The sequence below is a fragment of the Musca domestica genome, unplaced genomic scaffold, assembly GCF_030504385.1.
Source record: "Musca domestica strain aabys unplaced genomic scaffold, Musca_domestica.polishedcontigs.V.1.1 37, whole genome shotgun sequence".
Taxonomy (NCBI): domain Eukaryota; kingdom Metazoa; phylum Arthropoda; class Insecta; order Diptera; family Muscidae; genus Musca; species Musca domestica.
This window is the reverse complement of record NW_026712321.1, coordinates 797,921-818,507: the sequence shown is the minus strand read 5'-3', so window position 1 is coordinate 818,507 and position 20,587 is coordinate 797,921. Positions and strand designations below refer to the sequence as shown.

The 20,587-nt window shown below is 38.1% G+C and overlaps 3 protein-coding genes across 3 annotated transcripts; 1 reads left to right on the top strand and 2 right to left on the bottom strand.

Annotated features, from left to right (window-relative positions):
* Positions 1-1,777: 1,777 nt before the first annotated feature.
* On the bottom strand, positions 1,778-6,222 carry LOC101900994 (protein 5NUC). The gene is made up of 6 exons (XM_005175428.4): positions 5,912-6,222; positions 5,355-5,508; positions 4,996-5,252; positions 2,770-3,046; positions 2,405-2,705; positions 1,778-2,345 (listed from the first exon to the last, which is right to left on the bottom strand). The coding sequence occupies exons 1-6, from the start codon at positions 6,145-6,147 to the stop codon at positions 1,822-1,824; spliced, it is 1,749 nt and encodes a 582-aa protein (XP_005175485.3). The 5' UTR covers positions 6,148-6,222; the 3' UTR covers positions 1,778-1,821.
* Positions 6,223-9,566: 3,344 nt separating this feature from the next.
* LOC101900817 (protein 5NUC) lies at positions 9,567-13,115 on the bottom strand. Its single transcript, XM_059126256.1, has 7 exons — positions 12,965-13,115; positions 12,635-12,904; positions 11,267-11,417; positions 10,951-11,207; positions 10,614-10,890; positions 10,253-10,553; positions 9,567-10,152 (listed from the first exon to the last, which is right to left on the bottom strand). The coding sequence occupies exons 2-7, from the start codon at positions 12,895-12,897 to the stop codon at positions 9,641-9,643; spliced, it is 1,761 nt and encodes a 586-aa protein (XP_058982239.1). The 5' UTR covers positions 12,898-12,904; positions 12,965-13,115; the 3' UTR covers positions 9,567-9,640.
* A 5,992-nt stretch (positions 13,116-19,107) lies between these two features.
* LOC131804038 (uncharacterized) lies at positions 19,108-20,029 on the top strand. Its single transcript, XM_059126293.1, has 2 exons — positions 19,108-19,696; positions 19,894-20,029. Exons 1-2 carry the CDS (start codon positions 19,568-19,570, stop codon positions 20,011-20,013), a joined length of 249 nt encoding a protein of 82 aa, XP_058982276.1. The 5' UTR covers positions 19,108-19,567; the 3' UTR covers positions 20,014-20,029.
* The last annotated feature ends 558 nt before the right edge of the window (positions 20,030-20,587 follow it).

Below are 20,587 nucleotides of genomic sequence, written 5' to 3'. Positions count from 1 at the left end.
AAGGTCAGGGAGTCTCCATAGACGAGCTGAAGGTCAGGGAGTCTCCATAGACGAGCTGAAGGTCAGGGAGTCTCCATAGACGAGCTGAAGGTCAGGGAGTCTCCATAGACGAGCTGAAGGTCAGGGAGTCTCCATAGACGAGCTGAAGGTCAGGGAGTCTCCATAGACGAGCTGAAGGTCAGGGAGTCTCCATAGACGAGCTGAAGGTCAGGGAGTCTCCATAGACGAGCTGAAGGTCAGGGAGTCTCCATAGACGAGCTGAAGGTCAGGGAGTCTCCATAGACGAACTGAAGGTCAGGGAGTCTCCATAGACGAGCTGAAGGTCAGGGAGTCTCCATAGACGAGCTGAAGGTCAGGGAGTCTCCATAGACGAGCTGAAGGTCAGGGAGTCTCCATATACGAGCTGAAGGTCAGGGAGTCTCCATAGACGAGCTGAAGGTCAGGGAGTCTCCATAGGCGAGCTGAAGGTCAGGGAGTCTCTATAGACGAGCTGAAGGTCAGGGAGTCTCCATAGACGAGCTGAAGGCCAGCGAGTCTCTATAGACGAGCTGAAGGCCAGCGAGTCTCCATAGACGAACTGACGGGTCAGGGAGTCTCTATAGACGAGCTAAAGGGCCAGGGAGTCTCTATAGACGAGCTAAAGGGCTAGGGAGTCTCAATAGACGAGCTGACGGGCCAGGGAGTCTCAATAGACGAGCTGAAGGCCTGGGAGTCTCCATAGACGAGCTGAAAGCCAGGGAGTCTCCATAGACGAGCTGAAGTCCAGGAAGTCTCTATAGACGAACTGAAGGCCAGTGAGTCTCTATAGACGAGCTGAAGGCCAGGAAGTCTCTATAGACGAGCTGACGGGCCAGGGAGTCTCTATAGACGAGCTGACGGGCCAGGGAGTCTCTATAGACGAGCTGACGGGCCAGGGAGTCTCTATAGACGAGCTGACGGGCCAGGGAGTCTCTGTAATGCCCAGGGAGTTTCCGTAGACGAGCTGAAGGCCCGGGTGTTCCCATGGACCAGCTGAAGACCAGAGTGACGAGCTGAAGAGTCGGGGAATCTTTATAGATAAACTGAAGGCCAGAGAGTTTCCGTAGACCACCTTAAGACCAGGGAGTCTCCATAGATGAGCTGACTCATCTTTACAGTCTTTACAGATGAGCTGAAGTTCTCCGTAGAACAGCTGAAGGTCAGTGAGTCTCTATAGACAAGCTGCAGGGCCGGAGATTCTTCACAGACGAGTTGCAGGCCTCGACCAGCTTAAGGCCAGGGTGCCTCCATAGACGTGCTGAAGGTCAGGAAGTCTCCATAGGTCAGCTAAAGTTTATAGAGTCTCCAAAGTCAAGCTGAAGGGTCGGGGAATATCTTTAAAAGAGTTGAGGGGCTAGAGAGTCTCCATAGAACAACTGAAGGCCTGGGAGTACTTATAGAAGGGCTGAGGGGCAAGTCTCTTTAGACGAACCAAAGATCAGGAGTCTCAGTTGATCGACAGAGACCCTGCTCTCCTATAGAGTCTCGATGATTCTTTAGCTTTTATATTGAGACTCCAGCAGCTGTATAGAGCTGAGAGGGAGAGATAAACTCAAGGACCCCCGAGCTCATCCATAGATACTCCGGGCTCTTCATCTTATCTGTGGAGAGTTCTTGAACTTTTGTCCGTATACACAGTCAACTTGGTTCTTTACTGACTTAATTTGGTTGCTCATCCCTTGAGACTCCTTGACGCTTAATATCCTTGGGCTATAGACCAGAAAATTTCTATCCGTTTCCCCAAACAAAAAACGACCGATACTTATTTGAAACTTTATTCACTTCTTCCCGCAGAACTCCACCCTAAACACTCTCAACACTCTTCTTGCGACGATCCTCCACTATTCTAGGAATAATGCTTATCCTATCCTCCACACCGGGATAGATCAAGTCATGATTTTTCAGATATTCCGTTAGGACATCAACTTCCTTGTTTTTCATATGTTGCGGTTCACTGCCATTCGCTTCGGAGAATGTGTAACCATCACCCCCATGGAGGAGGAAATGCGAGACAATGACATTGTAATTCTTGTCCTCATCCAATGGCTCGTACACAGGGATGGTACAGGCGGCGCAACGTATCTCTGCTGAAACTACACGACTTCCTATCGGGTTATTGTAATCATAGGTGACATGCACCCCAGACATTTGGAGAAACCCGTTCGGTTCCTTGGCATCTACCATTGATGCAGAATGTTCCAAGGCGGCGAGCAAAGTTTTACCGCTGATTTTCGATACATACAAGTCGTTGTTGTGCGACAGGACGCTGGTGACATCCTTGGCAGTGATGCTGCCATCCGAACGGGGTTCAATGCCATTACGCATGCCTTTGAAAATCGGGAAACGAAATCAATATAAGTTTTATTTTCAATGGAACAAAACCCACCTCCTCCCTGGACAAAAGCCACCGCAGCATCGGTCCAAAATGTCCCACCCAAATCCTCCAACACTCTGGCATGTATCATGGCATCGGTGACGAGATTTCCCAAATTACATTCCCTCGAATGGCAAATCTCAGCACGACCATCTATGAAGACCTTGGTGTGACCCACAACATTATTTTCCAACTTGGCCACTTCGGGACGATAAACCTCCAACAGTTCCAAGACATCGGGCTCCCGGGGTATCTCGGAGTTCAGGAGAATGGGTGTGCCATCAAACTTGATCAAATTACCTTCCTTGTCGAACTGGAAAGAAAAAATAATTCTTCTGATTTTTTATCCTTACCTCCTTGCTCGTACCTTGTCATACCTGAACATGTAACTTCCCCAAATATTTGGTATAGGCATAGGCTTGCACCACGGGTACCTGTTTGCCATTGGTCTGATTGACCAATGTTGGATAGGGTCCATCGATGGTTTCGCTATCCGGTTGTTCGGAGTTGTAGAGGAAGGTATTGGTATGACCACCAATCACAAGATCCACATCTTGACATTTGGCAGCAATCTCCTGATCCTTTTCGTAACCAGAGTGACCCAGGGCAATAATGATGTTGACTCCTTGCGCTTTCAGGTTGGCTGCTTCGCGACTAGAGGGGGGGAAAATATAAAATTCGAATTGGTATCGTAATATAAGCTCGTTGAGACGTCTGTAGAGCCTCTTTGATTCCTCTGGTCGTCTATAGAGACTCTCAGGTCCTCAAATGTCATTTGAAGACATTCTTGCCCCCTGTGCTGATCTATAGAGACTGGGTGAACCCTCAGCTAACCTATAGAGATTGCTCGCTTAGAGTCCCGCTGATCCCATAGATCGTCTGTAGAGACTCTCTGACGCCTCAGCTCACCTATAGAGACTCTCTGACGCCTCAGCTCACCTATAGAGACTCTCTGACGCCTCAGCTCACCTATAGAGACCCGCTGACACCTCAGCTCAACGGTAGAGACTCGCTGACCCCTCAGCTCGCCTATAGAGACTCGCTGACCCCTCAGCTCGCCTATAGAGACTCGCTGACCCCTCAGCTCGCCTATAGAGACTCGCTGACCCCTCAGCTCGCCTATAGAGACTCGCTGACCCCTCAGCTCGCCTATAGAGACTCGCTGACCCCTCAGCTCGCCTATAGAGACTCGCTGAGCCTTCAGCTCACCTATAGAGACTCGCTGAGCCTTCAGCTCACCTATAGAGACTCGCTGAGCCCTCAGCTACAGAGACTCGCTGACGCCTCAGCTCACCTATAGAGACCCGCAAACACCTCAGCTCACCTGTAGAGACTCGCTGACCCCTCAGCTCACCTATAGAAAGCCCCCACCTCAACTTTAGAGACTCGCTGAGCCCTTAGCTATAGGGACTCGCTGAGCCCTCAGCTCGCCTATAGAAACCCGCTGACACCTCAGTTCACCTGTAGAGACTCGTTGACACCTAAGCTCGGCTACAGAGAATCGCTGACCCCTCAGCTCGCCTATAGACACTCGCTGACCCCTAAGCTCGGCTATAGAGAATCGCTGACGCCTCAGCTCACCTATAGAGACCCGCAAACACCTCAGCTCACCTGCAGAGACTCGCTGACCCCTCAGCTCACCTATAGAAAGCCCCCACCTCAACTTTAGAGACTCGCTGACCCCTCAGCTCGCCACCCCTAAGCTCACCTATAGAAAGTCCCCATTTCCCCTATAGAGACTCGCTGACTCCTCAACTCACCTATAGAGACCATAGGTCGTCTATAGAGACTCGCTGAGGGGTCAGCCCGATGACACTTTAGCTCGATGAACTCTCAGCTCACCTATAAAGAGTGGGCGACCCTTCAGCTCATCTATAGAAACTCGCTGACCCCTCAGCTCGTTTATAGGAAGTCACTAGCCGCCCAGCTCGCCCACTTAACTCGATTGATCCTCACTCCTTCATATAGCCTCCCAGATCCCAAAATTCGCCAAAAAAAAAAGACCCGCCGATTTCTCCATAGGGACACTCTGACCTCTTGCCCACCTACAGAGACTCATTGACCCTTCAGCTACCCTATTAAGATTTCTTGAATCATCTTCTTCTGAGCCAGTAGAGACTTTCTGACCAAGTACACTTAAGGAGACTTCCTTGGACCAAGTAGTCTTTGCAAATTCCTCGATTCTCAGTTCACTTAAGGAGACTTCCTTGGACCAAGTAGTCTTTGTAGATTCCACGACAGTCAGTTTCACAATAAAGCTTCACCTGACCCTGACCGAGAGCCTGCCTGTTTTGTTCGCCCAGAAAGACTATCTGATCCTTAAGTTCATTTATAGATGCTCTCAGGCACCTCATCTCCCCTACGCAGACTCCCTGGCTTTTCAGTTCGTTCGTAGAGAGCCTCTTAGCTTTTATATGCAGCCTTCTAGGGTCAACTCAGCTCATTTAAAGAGGCTCTCTGTCCTGCCAGATTGTCGTTAGAAACTCTTTAACCCCTCAGACGTCAACGGAGACCCCTTGGCCCTTCAGTTCACCTATGTATACTTCTTTCGCATCTCAGCAGCCTCTTAGCCTCCTCCCAAAAAATCTATGAAAATTACTTACTTGATTGCCTCAATTTCATCGGTGAATATATCCTCCTTGGTCATTGTCAGATCCAACGTGTCAGGAGTAATGTAACCTACAACGCCCACTTTTGTACCATTGATGTCCAATACCGTGGAGTTTTGTAGATGCTTGCTGTGCCTCAGCTTCGGCGTGCTAGAGAGATCCAAATTGGCAGCCACGATGGGGAAATCCACCTTATCCAAGAAGGGCAAAAGACCAGGTACACCCGAGTCAAATTCATGATTACCCAGGGACTAGAAAGAAAGGCATTTATTTGCAGGTTTGAAGAGAATAGAGAGATTGAGAGGGAGATAGAGAAGTAGTGAAAGAGAGCGAGAGAGAGTGAGAGTACTTACCGCAGCATCTGGCAGCAATTTGTTGAGGAAAGCCGTTGCAATTTCATCCTTGAATCTGAAATACCAAGCCGTACCCGCAGAAGTGTCACCGGCATTTAAATAGACCACAGGCATGCCACCGGCCTCCTTGGCTTCATCACGATATTTGCGAACTCTGAAATGATGAGTGAGAGAAAACAAGGAAATTACAACGAAATTTCCTCCAAAGGGTCTCTAGGGTCCCGCATCTGGGATTTGTCTCTATAATCTTCCTTCTAAAAATGAAGGGACTTGAGCGAACCATTTTTGGAGATTTTTTATGGTTTTAGGAATAATAGTGGAATTAAAACGAAATTTCCTCCAAGGGGTCTCCCGGGACCCCCTTCTGGGATTTTTCTGTAAAATCTTCCTTCTTTTAAAATTGAAGGGGGTGAACAATTTTTGGAGATTTTTTGTGGTTTTAGGCTCTTGAAGCCTTAAAAATTATTTTTGAAATTCGAAGAGAATCTCACTCTGAGAATCAAGACTATTTTTTAATTTTACTCTCCAGAAGCAATATACACCTCCTTCCAACTTACAAATGAGCCACCCTTGCAAAACCGCCATAACATTTATTCGCCTTGGCCAATTCCTCCGTACACTTGCCGCTATTGGCGCTGGTCTGCTCGAAACGTGAGTGCATATCATTGTTGTGTAAAATAATAAATTCCGTGACCACTTTGGCAGGAGCCTTGGTTGGAAAGGCCTCAAGCTGTCCGATATTGAGGCAAATCAGGATTAAACCCAATCCGGGTAGAACAGAAACTATTTTCATTCTCAAACTGGTGATTGTAGTTCTATGGGACCTATGATTCGTTCGGCTTCTTAAATCAAACTGTTGTCAATAATTTTGAAAATTTTGAAATGAGGAAAAAAATCCCAAATATTTAAAAGATGACAGATTTTATGGACTTTTCGAACCTTGACCCAGACCATCAGCCTCATTTTTTTTATTTTTTTTTTTGATAAGGCAATTTTTTTGGGAATTATTCGTCGATTATTTGTCAAGATTGCTTTATGCATTAGAAACAGTGGGTTCTAAATAAAAATAACCGAACGCAGTTGTTATGTAGACGAGATGGAGAGAAAAAGGGATTTTATGGAGAAGTTATGATGGGGTAGGGAGTCTACAAGGCGAGACGAGCTGCCAGAGAGTCTAGAAAAATCAAGAAGAGGTTACTACCCGAATAGTGTAGTCTATGTAAAAAGAACTGATCCCTCAGCTCATCTACATAAGTTCTATGTAGATGATAAAGGGAAGTCTTCACAGTTGAGTTGAGGGTCCTGAAGGTCCAGAAAGGAGAGTTGAGGGAACGAGTAGTATCTAAAGAAATTCTTTCATAAGAAGCTGCCTTCGTGAAATCTCTACGGAAAACTCAATTTAATTTTCAGACAAAAAAAAAAAACCATGTCCCCTCCCTTTCCGAATATATGTACTGTACAAACAATATAGTGTAATACACATCTGAACATCTCTATAAACATGAACTTGTTCCGCTTCTAAAGAGTTTCATTCAAATGCCTTTTACTCAGCCATCTGTATTCCCAGCGATGACAGCTTATCAGTCTATCTTCATCGGGTATCTCATATTTCATGACCACTAACAATTAATTCGAACCGAAACATTCGCATAAACCACACGCCAATGGAAAATGATTAAGATATTGCAGAAGCTATTAAATCGTCTTGACAGATCCACTTTGGCTTGTTAAATTCTGCTTATTGTTTGTGCGTGTTTCACATATGCCCCTCGTCCCTCTTCGGATTTTTTTTTTGAAATGTTGTGACACTGATAATTGTTAGAATTGAAAACAAATATTTAATTATGAAATATGATCACAGATGACCGAACATGTGTTGAAGAATTGGAGCAAAGAGGAGCTGAGGGGCCAAGAAGTCTCCATAGGCAAGCTGGAGGGTCAGGGAGTCTCCATAGACGAGCTGAGGGGTCAGGGAGTCTTCATAGACGAGCTAGAGGGCAAGGGAGTCTCCATAGACGAGCTGAAAGCCCAAGGAGTCTCTATAGACGAGCTGGAGGGCCAGTGAGTCTCTATAGACGAGCTGGAGGACCAGGGAGTCTCTATAGGCGAGCTGGAGGGCCAGGGAGTCTCTATAGACGAGCTGGAGGGCCAGCAAGTCTCTATAGACGAGCTGGAGGGCCAGCAAGTCTCTATAGACGAGCTGGAGGGCCAGCAAGTCTCTATAGACGAGCTGGAGGGCCAGCAAGTCTCTATAGACGAGCTGGAGGGCCAGCAAGTCTCTATAGACGAGCTGGAGGGCCAGCAAGTCTCTATAGACGAGCTGGAGGGCCAGCAAGTCTCTATAGACGAGCTGGAGGGCCAGCAAGTCTCTATAGACGAGCTGGAGGGCCAGCAAGTCTCTATAGACGAGCTGGAGGGCCAGCAAGTCTCTATAGACGAGCTGGAGGGCCAGCAAGTCTCTATAGACGAGCTGGAGGGCCAGCAAGTCTCTATAGACGAGCTGGAGGGCCAGCAAGTCTCTATAGACGAGCTGTAGGGCCAGCAAGTCTCTATAGACGAGCTGGAGGGCCAGCAAGTCTCTATAGACGAGCTGGAGGGCCAGAGAGTCTCTATAGAGGAGCTCTCTATAGGCGAGCTGAGGTGTCAGGGAGACCCTATAGACGAGCTGGAGGGCCTGGGAATCTCCATAGACGAGCTGAAGGGCCAGCGAGTCTCTATAGGCGAGCTGAAGGGCCAGCGAGTCTCTATAGGCGAGCTGGAGGGCCAGAGAGTCTCCATAGACGAGCTAGAGGGCCAGGGAGTCTCCATAGAAGAGCTGGTGGGCTAGGGAGTCTCTATCGATGAGCTGAAGGGCCAGGTAGTCTCTATAGACGAGCTGAAGGGCCAGAGAGTCTCTATAGGCGAGCTGGAGGGCCAGAGAGTCTCTATAGAGGAGCTGGAGGGCCAGAGAGTCTCTATAGAGGATCTGGAGGGCCAGAGAGTCTCTATAGAGGAGCTGGAGGGCCAGAGAGTCTCTATAGAGGAGCTGGAGGGCCAGAGAGTCTCTATAGGCGAACTGTAGGGCCAGACAGTCTCTATAGACGAGCTGATGGGGCCAGGGAGTCTCTATAGACGAGCTGATGGGGCCAGGGAGTCTCTATAGACGAGCTGATGGGGCCAGGGAGTCTCTATAGACGAGCTGATGGGGCCAGGGAGTCTCTATAGACGAGCTGATGGGGCCAGAGAGTCTCTATAGGCGAGCTGAAGGGACCGGCGAGTCTCTATAGGCGAGCTGAAGGGACCGGCGAGTCTCCATAGGCGAGCTGAAGGGACCGGCGAGTCTCTATAGGCGAGTTGAAGGGACCGGCGAGTCTCTATAGGCGAGTTGAAGGGACCGGCGAGTCTCTATAGGCGAGCTGAAGGGTCAGGGAGGAAGACCACCGATCTTCAGTGAAAAGATTACAGGTATTCTGTGTGAAGATCACTGATCTTCTATCACTGATTTTCCATGGGAGGATCACTGATCTCTTATTGGAAGGTCCTCGATTTTCTACGAAAAGATCACTGATCTTATGTGGGAAGATCACAGATCTTCTATGGGAAAATCACCGAACTTCTATGGGAAGATCACCGATCTTCTATGGGAGGATCACTGATCTTCTATGGAAAGATCACCGATCTCCTATGGAAAGATCACCGATCTCCTATGGGAAGATCACTGATCTTCTATGGGAAAATCAACGAACTTTTATGGGAGGATCACTGATCTCTTATGGGAAGGTCCTTGATTTTCTACGAGAAGATCACTGAACTTATGTGGGAAGATCACAGATCTACTATATTAAAATTACACATCTTCTATGGGAGAATCACTGATCTTCTATGTGGAGATCTCTGATCTTCGATGGGAAGACTACTGATCTTCTATATATAATCTCACCGAACTTTTATGGGAAGATCACCGATCTTCTATGGGAAGATCATTGATATTCTATGTAAAGACCCCGATCTTATATGTGAAGATCACTGATCTTATGTGGGTGGATTTTCTGATTTTCTATCACTTCTATCACTAACATCTACTATTGGATGTGTGATCTATTATCTATTGAAAGATCACTGATCTTCTATCGGAATATCAAACATCTTCTATGGGAAGATTCTAATCTTTACTGATGTTCTTAGAGAATATCTCCGGTCTCATAAAATGTTATCTATTATGAATTCCTATGATCTCTTTACGAGTTCTACGTTCGAACTATATTTTTTTAATAAAAATATTTTATTAACAATAAAATCTAAATTCTTCACACATTTCCATTTCCATTTTCCGTCGCTTTCTTAATGATAGTAATACGATCCTCTACGACAGGATAAACGAATTCATGTCTCTTCAAATATTGTCTCAATGCTGCGGCATCTTTCAACTGCATGCGCTGTGGCTTGGGTCCATTCTCCTCAACAAAGGTATAGCCATCACCACCATTTGCCAAATACGAGGGAACAATGACATTATAAAGTCGATCTTCCTCCAAGGGCTCAAAGGTGGGAACATCGCAATTGGCACACAGGACTTCTGTGGCAATGACACGGCTTCCCACCGGATTATTGTAGTCATATGTCGTATGAATACCGGACATTTGTAGGAAACCACCTTTCGATTCGGTCTCATACATTGAGGCGGAGTGTTCTAGTACCGCCAAGAGTGAGCGGCCCGTAATTTGGCTGACATACAAATCATTTTTGAAGGGCAGGACACTGGCGACATCTATGGCCAAAATGGAGCCATCGGAACGTTTTTCTATTGAGCTGCGAATGCCTGGAAAGTGAAGGGTTGGAATTTAAATATTTAACCCAGAAAGGATAGGCTTATGTGAGACCTAACAAATGTTTGAGGCTTAAATCCCCATTCTACTCACTTCCACCCTGCATAAAAGCTATGGCAGCATCCGTCCAATAGGCACCACCAAAATCTTCCAAAATTCTGGCATAGACCATGGCATCGGTAATCAAATTACCCAGATTGCATTCTTGATGGCGACACACTTTACGACTGCCCTCCAAAAAGACTTTTGTATGACCCACCGTGTCTTCCTCCAATTCCCTGACCTTGGGACGATAAACCTCCAGCAGCTGCAATACATCTTCGTCTTGGGGTATTTGGGCATCCAAAAGTATGGGAGAGCCATGGAAATCCAATAGGTTGCCATCTTCATCGAACTAGGGGAGGAAAATGGGATCTCATTGGAGACTCGGGAATCTGGCAAACACTTTCCATACCTTAACGTATAATTTTCCCATGTATTTGCTATAGGCATAGGCCTGAACGACTGGAACCTGTTTTCCATTCGCCTGTTTCACCACCGTGGGATAGGGACCATCTATGCTCTCCAAATCCGGCTGGTCGCCGTTAAACAAAAATGTATTGCTATGGCCACCAATGACCAAATCCACATCCGGACACATTGAGGCAATTTCCAGATCCTTATCATAGCCCGAGTGCCCCAAAGCTACAATAATATTCACCCCTTGGTTCCGCAATGCAGCCGATTCTTTGCTGGAAAGAAAAAGATAAACCCATAAAGAGAAATTCCTCAAATTTCTGAATACCCCTTACTTTATTGCCTCAATTTCATCGGTGAACAACCTCTGCTTACAATTTGTCAATTTCATGGTATCTGGGGTAATATAGCCCACTACCCCAATTTTCGTACCATTCACCTCCAGAATTGTGGAATTTGAGAGATTTTTTGCCTTCTTCAATTCCGGAGCGGTAGAGAGATCCAAATTTGCAGCCACAATTGGAAATTCGACTTTGTTGAGGAACGGTATAGCGCCGGCAATGCCTGCATCAAATTCATGATTACCCAATGACTGAAATAGAAGTAAAATGGTAAGGGGTTGTAGGGCCTAAATCTTTCACAATGACTCACGGCGACATCTGGTTGTAGGATATTCAAAAAAGCCGTTGCAATATCATCCTTGAACAGATAGAACCATGGCGTTCCCGTCGATGTATCACCGGCATTCATGAAAAGGACAGGTACACCTGTTTGTTTGGATTCTTCGCGGTGTTTGCGGACCCTGAAAAGAACAAATCATTTTATCATGGATCTTTAAAGAGAAGATCAGGGATTTTCAAAGAAATGAAGAAGGATCTTCCTGAGAAGTTCTGAAATCTTCTGATAAAAAAATCAGATCAGCGATCTTCCTATATAAGTTCAGTGATTTCCCCTAAAAGATCGGTGATCTTTCTCTAGAAGATCAGTGATCTTCCCCTAGAAGTTCGGTGATCTTCCTGTAGAAGATCAGAGATCTTCCCCTAGAAGATCGGTGATCATCCCCTGTAAGATCAGAGATCTTCCCCTAGAAGATCTGTGGTCTGGCCCTAGAAGATCGGTGATCTTCTGCTAGAAGATCAGTGCTCTTCCCGCAGAAGATCTGTGATCTTCAAAGAGAATATCGGTGATCTTCCCCTAGAATATTGCTGATCTTCCCTTAGAAGAGCGACGATCTTCCCCAATAGAATATCAGTGATCTTCCCAAAGAAGATCAGAGATCTTCCCATAGAAGATCAGTGATCTTCCCATAGAAAATCGGTGATCTTCCCATAAATGATCAGTGATCTTCACCAAGAAGATCGCTCATCTTCTCCTAGAAGATCGCTAATCTTCCCCTAGAAGATCAGTGATCTTCCCACAGAATATCTTTGATCTTCCCCTAGAATATCGGTGATCTTCCCCTAGAATATCGGTGATCTTTTCAAAGAAGATCGGGGATCTTCCTCTATAGAATATCAGTGATCTTTTCAAAGAAGATCGGGGATCTTCCCATAGAAGAAGATCCGTGATCTTCCCATAGAAGAAGATCCGTGATCTTCCCATAGAAGAAGATCCGTGACCTTCCCATAGAAGAAGATCCGTGATCTTCCCATAGAAGATAAGTGACCTTCCCATAGAAGATTGGCGATCTTCTCATGGAAGAGTTGTGATCTTCCCATAGAAGATAAGGGATTTTCCTATAGAAGCTCAGTGATCTTCCCACAGAAGATCGGTGATCTTCCCACAGAAGATCGGTGATCTTCCCACAGAAGATCGGTGATCTTCCCACAGAATATCGGTGATCTTCCCTTAGAAGATCGGTGATCTTCATCTAGACCATCTGTGATCTTCCCTTAGAAGATCAGTGATCTTTGCTTAGAAGATCGGTGTACTTCACCTAGAAGATCAGTGATCGTCCCATAGAAGATCTTCCCGAAGAAGAGGTCTTCCCAAAGAACATGAGTCAGTTCTCATACTCACACATTGGCCACTCGGGCAAAACCGCCATAACATCGATTGGCCTGGGCCAATTCCTCGGTACATTTCTCACTTTTGGCACTGGTCTGCTCGAAGCGGGCATGCATATCATTGTTGTGTAAAATAATAAATTCTATCGCTGGCGAGCTGGCATTACTTCCTACATCGATGGGATTAGCAGATGTCAGTTGAAAAATCAAAAAACAAAAGATCAACAGGCGGCTTAGGCATGCCATCGCCGCAGCGGCTGTTATCATCTGCGGCATCTCTGACCTATGATAAGAAGAAATAAATTAGTGGATTTTTTTGTTTTGATTTAAAATTTTTATTTACCGGAATGTTTTTTTTTTTGTTGGAAAATAATTGTTGTTTTTTTGAAACAAATATTATTTTGAAAAACAAAAATTTTTTTTATCAATTTTTTTTGTTAATTTTTCGTTTTCGAATATTTCCTGCACCACTACGACCCACTATTGTTGTCGTCTGAAGCCTGAATCTCAACTGACAAGATTTCTATCAGCTTCTCATTTCAAAGCTCTGAGAACATTCAAAACCAAGATTTTTTTATCAGTTTTCCATTCCCAGATTTAGAAATTAGGTGGACAATCAGAGGGGGTCTAAGGGCACAGTGTTCCGAAATATAAATATAAATAAAAATATAAATATAAATATAACTATAAATATAAATATCAATATAAATATAAATATCAATATAAATATACATATAAATATAAATATAATTATTAATATAAATATAAATATACATATACATATAAGTATAAATATAAACATAAATATAAATAAAATATAAATATAATTATAAATATAAATATAAATAAAAATATAAACATAAATATAAATAAAAATATAAACATAAATATAAGTATAAATATAATTATAATTATAAATATAAATATTTATGAATATAAATATAATTATAAATATAAATATAAATGTAAATATAAATATAAATGTAATTATTAATATAAATATAAATATAAATATAGATATAAATATAAATAAAATATAAATATAAATAAAAATATAAATATAAATAAAAATATAAATATAAATAGAAATATAAATATAAATATAAATACAAATATAAATATAAATATAAAGTGTTCCGAAATATAAATATAAATACAAATATAAATATAAATATAAACATAAATATAAATATAAATATAAATATAAATATAAATATAAATATAAATATAAATATAAATATAAATATAAATATAAATATAAATATAAATATAAATATAAATATAAATATAAATATAAATATAAATATAAATATAAATATAAATATAACATAAATAATATAAATATAAATATAAATATAAATATAAATATAAATATAAATATAAATATAAATATAATATAAATATAAATATAATACAAATATAAATATAAATATAAACATAAACATAAATATAAATATAAATATAAATATAAATATAAATATAAATATAAATATAAATATAAATATAAATATAAATATAAATATAAATAATAAATACAAATATAAATAAATACAAATATAAATATAAATATAAACATAAATATAAATATAATATAAATATAAATATAAATATAAATATAAATATAATATAAATATAATATAAATATAAATATAAATATATATATATATAATATAAATATAAACATAAACATAAATATAAACATAAACATAACATAAATATAAACATAAACATAAATATAACCATAAACATAAATATAAATATAAATATAAATATAAATATAAATATAAATATAAATATAAATATAAATATAATAAATATAAATATAAATAAATAAATATAAATATAAATATAAATATAAATATAAATATAATAATATAAATATAATATAAATATAATATAAATATAAATATAAATATAAATATAATATAAATACAAATATAATTATAAAGTGTTCCGAAATATAAATATAAATACAAATATAAATATAAATATAAACATAAATAGAAATATAAATAAAATATAAATATAAATAAAATATAAATATAAATAAAATATAAATATAAATAAATATAAATATAAATTAAATATAAATAAATATAAATATAGATATAAATAAAATATAAATATAAATAAAATATAAATATAAATAAAATATAAATATAAATAAAATATAAATATAAATAAAATATAAATATAAATATAAATAAAATATAAATATAAATATATATAAATATAATATATTATATAAATATAAATAAAAATATATATATAAATATAAATAAAATATAAATATAAATATATATAAATATAAATATATTATATAAATATAAATAAAAATATATATAAATATAAATAAAATATAAATATATTATATAAATATAAATAAAAAATATATATAAATATAGATAAAATATAAATATAAATAAAAATATATATATATATATAAATATAAATGAAATATAAATATAAATAAAATATAAATATAAATAAAATTTAAATATTAATATATTATATTATATAAATATAAATAAAAATATATATATATAAATATAAATATAAAGTGTTCCGAAATATAAATATAAATGTAAATATAAATTTAAATATAAATATAAATTTAAATATTAATATAAATATAAATATAAATTATAAATATAAATATAATTATAAATAGAGACAATTCTTAAGCTCACCAAGTCCACCCCGAAACAATCTCTTCTTTTCAGTTTGGTCGTGATAACTCCAATAAAAAAAGTTATTCCTAGATACATACGTATGAATTAGCCATTCCAGCAACAATTCCTGAGTGTCTCATGACCTTGAAAAAAAATTGCAGAATATTTTTAATTGTGCTTTCTGCATTTGTATTCCAATTTTGATTTCTTTTCTATGTGACTCATAAAAAAAAACAAAACTTTTTTTTTGTTGGTGGCAATCCAAAATATTTTGCAATAACACACAAAGCCACAAAAATTTAAACAAAAATTACCCAGAAAATGTTGCAAGGTATTGAATTCTATAGAAGCTGTTAATCATGGAACGTGTTAATTGAAAAATAAAAAATATTGAATTTGTTTGCAAAGGAAACATAAATATCCGCTAAAATTTCGAAGTGGAATGGCCGAAAGTGTTTTCCTCATCATTATGCCAATAAATGAATATTTTATTACTTCATTCAATTATTATTATTATTATTATTGGATTTCGCCATGTATACTTCAAGGTCATTTGTGAGAATCGTAAATAAAATATATTTGCGTAGAGTATACTTTATCTATTTTCATCGGATATCAAAGAACTTTTCCTGGAACTTGAAGGTCAGCAATCTTTTGTTTTTCGGAAAGTGATTTTTTCCGTTCATTAATAATTTACCTTATATGACGTTTAAAGAACGCCATCTACAATTGACTTATACTATTGTTTAAGATGCATAATACATATTTTAGAGCACTAAAATATAGCTCTTCTTAGTATGTGAACTTAATTTTTATAGAAAAGCTGGTCAGAGATTGTATTGTCTGAAAACGAGTAGAAATATGAAAATTAGATGGCGGTCCTTCAAAATCTCAACCAAATTAAAAGATGGCAAAAATATGCTACTACTTTCAAGCATGTCCAATTAAAATTGACATTAGAGGGAGCGATTGATGCCATTTTTAATAGCTTTATCTTAATTTTGCCTTACTTATTAATTGACCTTGTGTGATGCTTAAGGAGTGCCATCTATATTTGATTTATTAGTATGAACGTATAATACATATTTTTATGAAATGTCTGAATCGCTTCTTTTCAAAAAAATAGCACGGGAACGAGACGCAAGTAAAAATACCAAAACTAGATGGAGACTCTTAAAAATTTTACATATCAGCCCATCATGTGATGGCAAATATGCTACTATTTTTGTCACATTCAAATTCGTATATTAAAGAAGTTTTTAAATATTTTTTTTCCTCTAACGCCACATATATTTGATATACTAAAATTATTTTTAATGCATAAAGCATATTTGTGGGCATAAAAATATATAAAAAAAATTGATAATATTTCTAAAAATATCAAAAAGTGGGTGGCGTTCCTTCAAGCGTGATAGTGTGATTTCTTTATATTTGGCTGGAAAACCACAAGTGGCTATCATTAGAGCACTCCAGCATTTAAATGTGAATAAATCTTTTGTGTCTCGTATCATCGCTCGTTACCGTGATACTGATACTGATAGCGTAGCCCGACGTCAAGGAAGTGAACGGAAGAAAATAGCAAAATCAGCAGAAATGGTTCGAAAAGTAAAGAAGCGACTTGAACGAAACCCGCATCGCAATGGCTCGTGAGCTGAACATATCGCAATATTCCATTCGCCAAAAAAGTTGAAAAATGAGCTCGGGGTAAAGGCATTGAAATTCCATAAAGTGCAAGAACTTACACCGCAACATAAAGAAAATAGACTCAAAAGAGCTAAAAAATTGTTTCGCTTGGCCGAAAGTTGTAAACTGCCGAATTTGGTTGTCTCCGATGAGAAAACATTCGTTGTCCAGCAGTTTGTAAACAAACAAAATGATTATGTTTACTTGCCAAAGAGGTCAGCTGGAAACGTGCACCTTCGGTTGGCCAACAGAACTCAAGCGCCGGCCATGGTGATGGTGTCGGAACGCCATAACAGTCGATGGTCACTCTCCGCTCGTATTAATCGACCGTTGCATCAGAATAAATGCCCAATATTATCGCGAAAATATTCTGGAGGGTGTATTAAAGCCTTGGGCATGCACATATTTTGGCCGCAGTCCTTGGCCAAACAAGATCGCACTCAGCATGCGCCACCCAAGAATGGTTACATTATGAGGTTCCTCGGTTCATTTCCAGCGTACAATGACCACCAAAATCTGCGGATACCAATCCGTTGGACTATTGTGTCTTGAGTATTTTGGAAAGCAAGGTTTGCACTAAAAAAATACCAAAGTGTCGATCACCTCAAGCAAGCGCTTCGCCGGAAATGGGCCAAAATACCGCAGAGCAGCATTCGGCAGCGTGTGACGGTTTCATTGGCCATAATTCGTGCCAAAGTTGACCAATTCGAACAAATCTAAACTTATTCTAAAATTTGATGCTATTTCCGTCCGACATTTTTTGCTTTCATTCAATAATGTTAAAGATTTGATCAAATGCTCCACTCATTTGCCTATTGAAATTGAAATATAGGTGACCTTAGTTTTAACATAGATATACCCATGGTACAATAAACTTCGTAAAACTACATAAATACAGCCCTGAGGCTATGCCCGCTTCCTGTCAGAATTATTCAAAATTATGGGCAACAAGTTGTTTTCATTTATTTGATATTTGTTGTTCATTTCTAAAATGAGTCAAATAGTGCGAAAGATGAACGAAAAGTCTCAAATGAATGAAATGTTCTCTCAAAAATATGATCCTAAGTGTCCAATCTTTCAATTCCACAACTTCAAGAACATTTCTTAAAATTACTGAAAAAAAAAAAAAAATTGGCTGAAGATTCTTCGGCTTATTCGATCTCAATTGAAATTAAATAAATAAAAAATACCAAAATCTTGATTCTTTTTTCAGAAATGTTCCTTAAATGATTCTGAGTCTTCTCCTTTGAGTTTCTTGAATCTGAGATGTGTGAAAATTGCAGTTATAAAACGCTTTGATAAAATGTTCAATGTGTTTGCTAGTTGAAATTGAAACATAGATGGCGCTATCTTTGACAGATGTATTCTAACATGAAAAATAATAAATATATAAAATAACACAACGTCAAGAACTTTTCTTAAAATAACCCTCATCTTTTGCAAATTGTTCAGAGATTTTTTCAAGACTTACATTCCTGATTTATAAAACGTTTGGATTGTAATACAGATGGCGTTAGTTTTAAAAGAAATATGCTAATAACAAAAATAAATGAATAACACAACTTCAAGGATTTTTCTTTTAAATTATTCGATCTTATCATTTCCATTCATATTAAAATAAATGAGTTAATTAATTAGAAGATACATAAAAATACTATAGATATCAACATCTTGCAATTTTTCCCCACAAAAATTATCTTGCAATTATTTTAGGTCTTGCCATTTGAGTAACATGAATGACAACTTTTGGAGCACATAGTTTTCAATAAAAATTCTATGAATCATTTCTCAATAATCCTTATCTAATGTTAACATAAGCACAAAAGCACTTCTAGAATTCTATTTTTGAAATAATATATATTTTTTTATTATAAAACTAAATCGCAATTAATGCGTTTTCAATGTCAAAACAATAATCCCTTTTGCTATTTAATAACTATCATCTGGCGATAGCTTTGTTTTTCACTCTTTCTAGATATTAGTAAACAAATGAAATGACATGAACATTCCCGCAACAGTCAGTTATCAAGTGAGGGAGTATGAGTATGATGGTGAGAGGGAGAAAGAGAGAGAGAGTATTGCTTTAACTGGAGTGGGGTAATGCAAGAATTCCCATTCTCCTGTCAAGTGCAGCTTGCTTTCACTCTCAGTCTGACGTTATCGCAGGCAATCAATAATAAAGAGTGACAACAAAAAAAGAGGGAACCAATTGAAAGACAAATTTCCGGCCCATATATTGTTTTTTTTTTGCAATTTCAAAAGATCCAAATACCTTCACTCAACTCAAACACACCTGGTGAACTGAAAGTTTTATTAATAACATCAATGTTTATTTAAATAAATGTCAATGTGTTTTCGTTGTTGTTGTTGCTGTTGTTCGTATTTACTCAATATGTGTCACCATGTCGTTGGCAAGAATTGGAGCGGGAAAATCAAGTAATGAATTTCTTTGATTAAATGCAAGATTTTGCTTTTTGTTGTCTTTTCAATATAAAAGTTCTTACAGCAGACCTTCTGCAATACAGTCCACATTTCTCGCTTCGAACAAGAGTTGCAAGATCTTTTTGTAAAAATCTACTGTTTTATTTATTATGCCCTTCTTAAGCATTTCGCGCTCATTTCTGCTTGTTCTCATTGCCATTTTGTCGGTAATTTTTATTTTACCCCAAGTTGAGAGCAAGCCTCAGCTGGAACATGGATCACCCTTGGCACCTGGAGGAGTAAGTTTTAAATTTTTTTATTTTAATATAAATATAGAAAAGTCCTTAAAATTTTGGTATTTAAATATTTTGTTGATTTTTGCAAACATCACAATCTATATTTAAATTTTATTAATAATGTATTTTATCCTATCTTTAACATTTAATGATATTTTTTTGTGTTATTTATGTTTTTTTTTATTTTTTTTCAATTCCAGCGCTTTCCTTTTACGGTGAACATGGCCATACCGCCGCGTGATCCCAAACTCCCACCCATTGTAAGACCCGAAATCGTGCCTATCCATGAAGACAACGGAGAAATGCCACCAGCCAAATAGTTTAGTACAAATTTGAACTTCATTTCATTGTCATTATTGTAATTCATTAAATATTTATTTCATTTAATTTAAATAAAATTTATTTATAAAAAAAATAATAAAAAAACGAAAAAATTAAAAAATTAAAATTTTTAAAGGAAGCTGACTTTTTAGACCGATTTTTAAAGACTGTCATTATAAAAAAAATCATGGAATATTTTTTCAAGGACTCACAGGCGTGATTTTTTCAAGAATATTTTAGGACGAACAGGCATGGATTATTTACACAATATTTTTTTATGGACCAACGAGAATTTTAATATTTTTTAGAAAGAGCATTTAAAAATTACATTTTTTGAAGGAAACTGAATTTTTAAACTGATTTTTTGAAGACTGCGATTATAAAAAAATCATGGAATCCCAAGCGTTATTTTTTAATATTTTTTTTTAGGACGAACAGGTCTTGGAATATTTAAGCAATATTTTTTAAGGACCAACAAGAAACTTTTATTCAATATTTTTAAGACAGGGTATTTAAAAAAATACTTTTTATGAATGTACCTTTTTTAAGGAAGCTGACTTTTTAAACAGATTT